At 43.5% G+C, this 10596-nt stretch overlaps 1 protein-coding gene across 1 annotated transcript; it reads left to right on the plus strand.

The window, feature by feature from the left end:
• The first annotated feature begins 4061 nt into the window (after nt 1–4061).
• LOC114693083 (40S ribosomal protein S2-like) lies at nt 4062–9930 on the plus strand. The gene is made up of 4 exons (XM_028869317.1): nt 4062–4229; nt 4338–4580; nt 4834–5010; nt 9799–9930. Exons 1-4 carry the CDS (start codon nt 4062–4064, stop codon nt 9928–9930), a joined length of 720 nt encoding a protein of 239 aa, XP_028725150.1.
• The last annotated feature ends 666 nt before the right edge of the window (nt 9931–10596 follow it).

Here is a 10596-nt window from a genome sequence, read left to right on the forward strand (position 1 = left end):
GAGGTATCTCTGATAAGGTACTTTCCTCCATCTGGGGATGGACCTGGCCAGATGCTGCCAATGGTGATAATTACAGGGAGGCTTGAACTGGGGTTCTGGCTGAGCATAGCTGTCAGCACAGAAGGTTATCTAAATATTCCCAGAAGTGGTTAGGTAAGTAGTTAGAGGTCTATAAAGTTAGTAAGGCTGTAAGAAAGGAGGATCTGAGCTGAATTGTGTAAAGCTATTACTTAATGTCTACCTGACCTAGGCGGTGTCCCCTTGTGGAATTTACCTTAAATCAGGAAACTTGTTATTACTCTTAATCCTTGAAAGTTGCCAAGGGAGATATCTAATTCCAGAGGAAGCCTTTCCTGAGGCTGTTCTCCAAATTCCTGGAACGTGTATGTCTAGAGAGTGATCAGTCCACACTGTTAGCCCTTCTTAGGGAAAAATCAATTGGGAAAACTATGAAGGCACACATGATTTTCATAACAGAAGACAGCTGATATATAACAAGCCAAGTAACACCAAAAACTCCTTGGGATTTGGCTTTATCTGGAGGAATTCCTGATCCCTCCAGATAGTGACTTTGCCATAACCAGCTGAGTTCTTATGATATATTCCTGCGGCCCACAGCATTCCCCCTCTGAAGTTGTGTGATTCTTGATCATTGCATAATGCTCAGATGATTTTTAGTTAGATTCTAGAATGAGATTTTTAAGATTTTTTTTTTTTAAGAATTATGTCTACATATGTATAAGGGTGTATGCGCGCTCCTGAATACAGTGCCTGAGGAGGCCATTGGAATCCGATCCCGGGAGCTGGAGTTAGAAGCTCTTGCGAGCCACCCCCTTCCACGTGGGTGCTAGGAACCAAAGCTCAAGTCCTCTGCAAGAGCGGCAAACAGTGGGAGCTGCTGAGCCGTCTCTCCTGCCCTAGAATGAGATGTTATTGTGCTATTCAAATTTGTACAAAAGGTTGCCACTGAGAAATGGACAGATGAATTATAGAATCACAAATATCAGATCCCCCCCCCCCAAAGGAAATCAGTTTACTTTAAAATGTGAGGCAGGACAGGGAGAAGGGTGAGCAGAAGATAAATAAAACAGGCGTGGTCGTGGGTTGGCAATCACTCAGGCAATGGGTCCAAAAGGGCCATCTCCTGTTTCTATTTACTTCTGTGTATGTTTGACTATGGTTTAAAAAAAAAAAAAGTTTGCAGTAAACAAACAAGACCTGCTCTGTTCATGTAAGCCTCTAGCCCAGGGGCTTTTCGGTCAGAAAAGTGGGAAAATGGCTGTGAGAGCGATGTAGCACACACACTTTTGTCAAAGAAATGTCTGAAAGGAGACTGGAGCCCCAGGATGTGTGGCATCCTGGGATGGATGGGACCATGAGCAAGAACTGGTAACCTGTGGTGAACCATCCTAGGGTGAAGGCCTGGGAGGACTTTATTGTTGTCGGAGGGTAAACTTCCACAGGAGCTGTATTCAGTCCCCAGAATTAATTCACCCTCAGAGCTTTCCTTGGACTGGGAATTCAGCCTTTCCTCTCATGTTCACAGTTAACTCCCACACCTGGCTCGCTGATCTCTTGTCTTCCACTCCTCTGGGCTATCACTGCATCAGTCTCTCTCTCTCTCTCTCTCTCTCTCTCTCTCTCTCCACCCCCCCGCCCCTATATTCAGCCTTTCTGACCACCAGCCCCTGTCCTCACAGCTTGCCCGTGTAGATCTTCTAAAACTTGCCATCTCCCTCTAAGATGATTCCGGTCCCCTCTCTTGCTCCCTTCTTAAGCAGTATTCCCCCCCATTCTCCAGCTTTCTTACCGGCCTTTTAGCCACAAGACTTCTGCAGCCACCATATTCTTCAAACTACAGGGGTGAAAAACACAAGGTGCCTAATTAACAAATGTGATGTCTGCCTTAATCCGACTGCCTCTCACATGCATTTATTTTGTGTGTGACGTAGTATACACATGGAGGTCAGAGAACAACTTTCTGGAGTTGGTTCTGGAGATCAAACTCAGCATGGGTGGCAAGCACCTTTACCCCGAGCCACCTCATTGGCCCTGCTTGCTTTTAAAAAACGATTATAAAGCAGAGACAGTTTTACATGCTTTGTAAATGTCTGCTCATTCAACCCCAACAACACCCTTTATTGTAGGCACTATTATTGTCTCCATTTGTATGTAGGTGAATAAGCAGGTGGAGAAGGAGAGAAGGGGTTGAACTAGATCACGACCATTTGCTTCTTTATTTGATACTTTGGTCCATTTTGTTGACTGGCTTCTAAGAAGATGGCCATGGCAAACAGATCGGTGTCCCCTCTCATCTTCCACTACGTGGATCCACGTCCTAATCCTTAGACTGTGTGACTATATTGGGTTCCACAGCAAAGGGGAATTAACCAATCAGCTGATAAGGAGAATCTCCTGGGTTATCCAGCTGAACCCAGTGTAACCACAAGTATCCTTAAAGCCAGGAGCACATGAGTTAGTTCCACCCACAGTACTTGTGGCTTGGGATGTGGACTATAATCAGTAGTCTCTCCCTCCCTCCCCGTCTCCCTCCTTCTCTCTCTCTCTCTCTCTCTTTTTTTTTTTTTCTTTTGAGACAGGGTTTCTCTGTGTAGCCCTGGCTGTCCTCAAACTCAGAGATCTGCCTGCCTCTGCCTCCAGAGTGCTGGGATTAAAGGCGTGTGCCACCACCGCTAGACGAGTCTCTTAAGACATTCTATCTCAAGGCTAACAAACTACTCAAACTCATATGCTCTTCTTCTTTAGAAAAGAATAACTCCCTGTATTTTTGTGTGTGGGGTGTACACATCTGGAGAAACTCTGAAGTCTTTCCTCTTGTCCTCTAAACTCCTTCACAGGAGATAAGTTCAATTGATTTTTACCACTGTAATTTGTCCACGTTAGTGGTTTTCAACCTGTGGGTCAAGACCCCCACAGGGGTTACTTTCAGTTACTCTGCACATCAGGTATTTACATTACAATTCATAACAGTAACAAATTCACAGTTATGAAGTTGCAATGAAACAGTTTTATGGTTGGGGGTCACCACGGCATGGACTGTATTAAAGTATTGGAAGGCTGAGAACCACTGATCCAGACCATTTCCTGCTCTCAATCCCACCCCTCCACTCCCGCACCTCATCACTGGCCCACTTCTCTTGACTTCGTGGTCCTTACCAGTAGCTGGGGAACTACCGACTCTTTACCACACCTGTCTTATTGGTCACTCTCAAGTAATTTCCCAGGTGACCACCAGAGACACTTCTCAAACTATGCTCCTTCATCGGCTGAAATCCCTTAGTGTCTTCTCACTCCCTCCATTGCATCACAAGGCTGAAAAAGACCAGGGTCCTGCCCAGCTCTGCAGGCTGGCTTCCTCACAAGCTTGCTGTTTCATGCGATGTCAGAATCCTACTCTTGGAATGTGGTCCTCGGCTTTCTACCTATTATCATGACAATCATTGCCTCACCTGGGGAGTCTTCCTTGCTCCTCCCCAGTGGAATGAAACACGTTTTCTTTTGTTCCTCTGAACATTTCCGTCGAAGGACTTCTCACTGTTGTTTGTCTACTTTCCCCAGGTTGAGGTCTCTGAGTAAGAAGTAGACTCTATTCACCTTTCTATCCCTAGTATTTAGCACAAAGCCTGGCACCTATGTGGCACATATTACTTGTTGAATACAGAAAGGCTTCTTGAAGCATCTAGGCATGGTGGCACACGCCTTTAATCCCAGCTCTCAGGAAGTAGAGGTAAGAGGATCTTTGTGAGTTTGAGGCCAGCTTGGTCAGTATAATGAGTTCTCTGACAGCCAGGGATAAATAAAGAGACCCAATCTCAAAACAAACAAGACTTCCTGAGACTATAGTCAGTGGGAAAAAGAAGAGAAATGAGGGGCTCTTAGATAACTCTAGTTACTAGAGAACATAATAAAGTATTGGCAGATGATACTGTGAAGTTGAGTATTAGAATCCTTGGGTTGTGGTCCAGTCATTGATTTGGAAAAATAAGTCAACACTCCTCTGACCAGGCTAGTGTCTAATACACAGCACATGCTAAAGAAATATGCTAAACAGCTACTGCTGCTGCTCCAGGAAAAGCCATTGTGGAGGGCAGGCCCGGAGGATCCAACCAGGATTAGGAGGTTGCAGAGGCTTCCAGGGAGGATCCAGCTTTGGTCTTAATGGTCATGGTCGATCTGTGGCCCTGGTGGAGGCTGCAGGGTTCATGGAGGTAAAGCCAAAAACAAGGGGTGGATCCCCATCACCAGCCTGAGCTGCTTGGTCCAGGAATGAAGATCAAGTCCCTGGAAGAGATCTACCTGTTCTCTCTGCCATTAAGGAATCCAAGATTTTGACCTTTTTCCTGGACACATCCCTAAAGGATGAGGTTCTGAAAGACCATGCCAGTGCAGAAGGACCAGCTTTTGCCCCTATTGGGGACTACAATGGTCATGTTGGTCTTGGCATTAAGTGCTCCAAGGAGGTAGCCACTGCCGTCAGAGAGGTCATCATCTTGGCCAAGCTTTCTATTGTCCCTATGCTGAGAGGCTACTGGGGGAACAAGATTGGACAGCCTCGACAGGTAGTGGTGGCACATGCCTTTAATCCCAGCACTTGGAAGGAAGTGGCAGGTGAATCTCTGTGAGTTCAAGGCCAGCCTGGTCTACAGAGCAAGTTCCAGGACAGTCAGGGCTACACAGAGAAACCCTGCCTTGAAATAAACAAAACAAAACAAAAACTGACAAACAAAAATTGGCAAGCCCCACACTGCTCCATGCAAGGTGACAGGCCACTGTGGTTCTTTCTGTGTTGGTGCGTCTCATCCCTGCCCCCAGAGGCACTGCCATCATCTCTACTTCTGTACCCAAGAAGCTACTGATGATGGCCTGTATAATGACTACACGTCAGCCAGGGGCTGCACTGCCATCCTGGGCAACTTTATCAAGGCCACCTTTGATGCCATCTCTGAGACCTTCAGCTTCCTGACCCCCCAACCTCTGGAAAGAGACTGTGTTCACCAAGTCTCCTTATCAGGAATTCACTGACCATCTTGTGAAAACCCACATTAGAGTCTCTGCTCAGAGGACCCAGGCTCCAGCTGTGGTCACCGCATAAAATACGGTGAATTAAATCTGTGAAAAAAAATGTGTTCAACAAATGATTTATTTCATTTACAATGGGATAAGGGAGAGACTGTGATGGAGGTAGAGTTCATTAGAATGTTGTTACAAGGAGCAACATCAAGGGCACAGACATGAAGGTAGTGATGTAGCCAGTTAGAGAAACAAAAGAACAGTGGATGGATAAATGGTCGCAATAGGGAAATAGAGGCGATAGAGAAAGGGAAAAGGGGACAGAGAGATGTATAGACAGGACAAGCTGGTGGCCAGGGAGACTCAGAGAATCCCTCTATGCTTCACGTCTGAGCTGATGAAGGTCTGGGTCAAGAGGGATGGACTCAAATAGGAAAGAGCTCTAGAGAAGACAGGGAATGCTCTAGAAAAATTAGTGAATGATTCCATAAAGACTACAAGAAAAGGAAGATTGTAAACTTCAAAGAAATGACTAGATTAAACAAGTTCAGAAAGGGATCTGACTTTGCAATAAAATAAAGCATCATGACCATGTTAGAAACCAAATTAAGATAAACACATTCTTCTTCAAATTCTGTAATCATTGTTGGGTGCAACCTAGAAAGATCATCATAGTTTTCTCCAATAACCTTTGTCCTAATTACAAAATAGTGGTTTATGCAGAACCAAAAAGAAACCCACATAGAGTTAAAGAAAAAAAATCCATAATTCAACCATTGAAGTATAATGACCAAGTTAAAATTTGGATGCACATCTTTGGGTTGCATTTCAATGTGTTGATGCTGTTATAGTATAGATACTATTATTCAATTAGAGGTCATTTCTTCACTGTCATTAATCTTAGACTTTTAAAATGTTTAAACATGGAGTGCATAGTATTTGTTCCAAAAGCATTAAAAACAGCTCAGAAATATGTGAATTTACCTAGAATCTTCCAATTTTACCCCTCCTTCAGTTCTACCAATCTCTGTCTTCTACAGGAACCATTCTTAACAGTTTTCATCATTTGGTGCATAATTCTGCTCAGACATATTTTGTATTTACAGATATACTATCTATCCATCTGTCTGTCTGTCTGTCTATGCATCTAACCTATCTACCTGTCTATGCATTCATGTACCGTATTATAATGCTACCTGGTGTTCATATTATGAATGTGTCATAACTTACTTAATAGTCAATTGTTAACCATGACACCTAGGCTGTTCATTTTTTGTACTTGACAAAACTGTAGTAAAGGAGCTGGAGAGATGGCTCAGAGGTTAACAGCACTGGCTGCTCTTCCAGAGGTCTTGAGCTCAACTCCCAGCAACCACATGGTGGCTCACAACCGTCTATAAAGGTATCTGATGCCCTCTTCTGTCACACAGACAGAACACTGTATACATAATAAATAATAATAATAAAATGTAGTAAAGAACATCTTTGTCTTTATTCTGAGTTTGTTGGGAATTGGTTTTATGTTTCACTGTTAAATATACTTGCCTAGATAGTATTCTTTGTCATGGTAAAAGGGACTGTGTCTCTAGTTTACGGAGATGTTTTTCTTAACTACACTTAATACATAGTGCTAGCTAGTGCTTTTTGTTTGAGTTGATATTACTTCCTGACCTAGTAATGTGATCAGTCTTATTCATGTGTTAATAACTAGTGCTCACTGCTTACCTGGTTAGGCTTGTTAAGCAATCAGTCCTTTAACAATAAACCATCGAATTCCCATTTGCTCACTTTTTATTTAGGATTTTAATTCTATAGTTCTCTGTTGATATTTTTACCTTGACTAGAAACAGTTTCCTGGATGTTTAAAGGCTGTGTCATTGCAAATATCAGAGACTTGAAAATAGACACACACCCAGTGGCCTAGGAATCTGGGATGCCTTCCACACGGCTCCCATAAGGAGCAACTGTTTCAGTCCTTATTAAAAATAGGAAAGATTTCCCACCCCTCCTGTCCTAAGTAACCCTACCTCTTCCCCAGGCCTCCAACTGGGGAGACAGGCATCGGATAAGACCTGGTCAGTGTTGCTGCCCTTCCATCCAACCCAAAGAGCTTTGATCCTTTCAGGGGAAGCTGTTTGCTCCTTCCTTAAGGTGGAGTGACTGGAGACAAGCCACCTCAACTTACTTTTTGAAGAGAAACAGGAAACAAACAAATGAGATTTCAATTAACATCTGGGCTTAGGATATTACTGTCAGCAAGTGCTTGCCATTCATTCAAGCATGAGGACCCGAGTTTGTAGCCTTAGTACTCATGGAAAAAGCTGGGTGCTGCACCACACACCTGTACCCCAGATCTGGGGAGGTAGAAACAGCAAATTCCCTCAGAGTTGCTGGCCAGATGGTCTAGCAGCTCACTGAGCTCAGATTTAATAGGAGAAGAGATCTAAAAATAAAATAAGGTTGAGAGTGATTAAGGAAGACACCCAAACCAACAATGGCTTTCCATGCAATCTCAAATACATTCATGTACACTTGCAGAAACACACACAAAAATAAACAAAACATCTAATTCATTTGGATAGCTTGTATTCTGGGTAACTATTTTTAAATAGGAAACTTAGGATGATTCCTTTTTTTAAAGATTTATTTATTTATTATGTACACAGAAGAGTATGCCAGATCTCATTACAGATGGTTGTGAGCCACCATGTGGGTGCTGGGAATTGAACTCAGGACCTCTGGAAGAACAGTCAGTGCTCTTAACCTCTGAGCCATCTCTCCAGCCCTTAAGATGATTCTTATTGGCACTTGAGTTTTAAAAATCAAATTCATGTGGAGCTATGTTCTTTTTATAAATTACAATGTGTAAGAAAATTGTGTTTTTTAGGCTAGGGAGGGGGTGTAGCCCATCAGTAAGGCTCTTGCCTAATGTATGAAAACCCTGGCTTTGATCCCAACCATCACCTACATCCTTATCATTGCCCTACATGCACACACTTGCACATATTAGTTGCTTTTAAAATTTTTGTTAAGAAATAAAATTTCCCTGTTACCCCCAGAACTGATAGAGCCCAAACAAACTCACTTTGGGGAAAACAAAAAACAAAAAACAAAAAACAAACTGTTTGTAATTACCTGGAAAGAGCCATCCCATGAGTAAGACAAAGGATTTCATAGAGGAGATATGGTTGGAATAGATTCAGTTTCTAGCACTCATTCCCAGGGTAACACAGGAAAGTGGTATTCTTCATTCTCTGGCCCCTGATGTAATGGTGACACTCTCTCTTCATATTGCTCCTGCCAAGTAGAGTTCATGGTGAGGATGAAATAAATTAGTATATATAAAATGGTTTTACTGGCACATAGTAGACCTTTGATAAATGTTATGAAGTTATTATACAATGTTATTATTTCGAGAGTGGAAAGCTTTGGGCATAGTTCCTGTGATCCTCACTGTTTTAAATCTATGTCATTTTATAATCTCCACCAAGTTGTGAGTCGCTTCTGATAATAGACTATGGCAACGATTGATGGAATGCCACCAGGGGATGAGAACTACAGTCAGCGGTGACTCCCATTTTGCAGGACTCTGTTTTCTTTTCCAGTGTTCCCGCAGGGCAGACTGCCAAATAGTGAGACTGCACAACACAGAATTAAGGATACTTTCTGTCTACAGCCTGGAAGGAACTGTATCCTGTTGCCAACCCCATGAGGAAGCTTAGAGGTAGGTTCTTCCCAGGCAAACCTCGAGATGCCTACAGCCATGGAGAACTTGACTGCTGCCTATCAAAGCCTCTGGGTCAGAGGATCCAGCCAAGGTGTTCTCCAATTCCTGACCATAGACACTGTTGTGTTAAGCCTCTGAATTTGGGGATAATTTGTTATGCCACTTGTAGATGATAATAATAACAAGTAGTAGTAACAGTGTGACATAGAGTTAAGGCTATAGGTTCTGGAACCAGATGGTCTGAATTTGAATACATGCCATTTACTAACTATTGGGCTTCATAAAAATTATAAGCAGTTGCCTGGTGAAGTACACAACTTTAATCCCCTTACTCTGAAGGCAGAAGCAGGCAGATCTCTGTGAGTTCCAGGCTAGCCAGGGCTAGATTGTAAGAGTCTTTGTAAAGGAATTTAAATTGCAAACCCTCCTTGATTTATAATGGGCTAAGTCCCAATCAATCCATGGCAAGTTAAAAAAATCCTAAGTGGGGCTGGAGAGATGGCTCAGCAGTTAAGAGCAACCGCTCTTCCGGAGGTCCTTGAGTTCAATTCCCAGCATCCACATGGCAGCTCACAACTGTAACTCCAGTTCCAGGGGATTTGACACCTTTCACACCAATGCACATAGAATAAATTTTTAAAAATGTCCTGTGTAAAAAAGGCACACACTATACCTGCCCCCCTGAGCCTGATAGCTGAGCCACATCACAGAGCACCATGGGGGAGCTATTGCTTGCCTTCATTATTGCACAGCTGACTGACAGCTTGCATTCAGCATCAGCATAATAATCGAGCACCACATGGAACATCACCAGTGCAGGAGAAGATCAGAATTTCAAGTGTGGCTTCCACGGAATTGCTGTGGCTTGCAAACCATCCTAAGTCAAGCACTGCCTGTGCTCTCCTCATCTGGATAAGGAGGACAGATCAGCTACGAAGAGTCAATGAATTCATGCACGGAACAGCCCCGCATGTGGTAAGCACAAGTCTCTTGGCGGCTGTTGTTATTTTATTCAGAGTCCTTGTTCCATTAATCATCAGCACTGGATTCCAGCTCCGCGTCGTGCCAAGCAAGAATGCTTTCTAACTGAGGTTATAAGTGTGTTCAGCCCTGTGCTGAAGCGAGACACAAAGAGAACACTGGGTTCTCCACCGCTGCAGGAGAAGGCATGAGAAGTCCTTGCAAGTCAGTTTCCAGGGAGAGAGCCATGGTGTGGTTCTCTCAAACAGAAGTGAAACCCCCTGCCTCCTTGCTCTCCACCCTCCAATCCTGCACAGTACTTTCATGGGTTCCAGTGCACAGCTCTTATGTGACAAGGTCAGCATAGCCCACAATTAGGTAACGGAGCCAAACAGAAGCCAGAGCTTCCAAGAAGCTGGGCAGAGTCGAAAGAAGTAACCCCACTGAGTAAGGCATTCAATCTTGAGATAATTTAAGACCAAAGAAAAATTTAAGACCAAAGAGATAGTTGTGGGGGACAAAGATGATGTGCCAGAGACCTCAAAATAACCAAAGGTCATTTGTGTGGCCCCTCCGAGTTGACCAACTGTTTTCACGCGTGGTGTTTTGCTAGATAGTCAGCGTACAAGGCAAGAGGGGTCAGCGCGAGCTCAGAGGGTTGAGTTACCTCCTTGACGTGAGCTAGTCACTAAGTAGGATGAGATTCACCATTTTTTTCCTGGTCCATTTGATCTGATGTAGCTGCCGGATTATGTTTATCTATTTCTGTGTCCTGTAAGTTACAACTATTTAGGACCTAACATTCACCAAGAGTAATATACCCTGTGTGAGCAGGGCATTGCATACACCTTGTAAGTGAGCATGGATTTTGAATTCCA

The sequence above is a fragment of the Peromyscus leucopus genome, chromosome 20 (assembly GCF_004664715.2).
Source record: "Peromyscus leucopus breed LL Stock chromosome 20, UCI_PerLeu_2.1, whole genome shotgun sequence".
NCBI classification, from domain to species: domain Eukaryota; kingdom Metazoa; phylum Chordata; class Mammalia; order Rodentia; family Cricetidae; genus Peromyscus; species Peromyscus leucopus.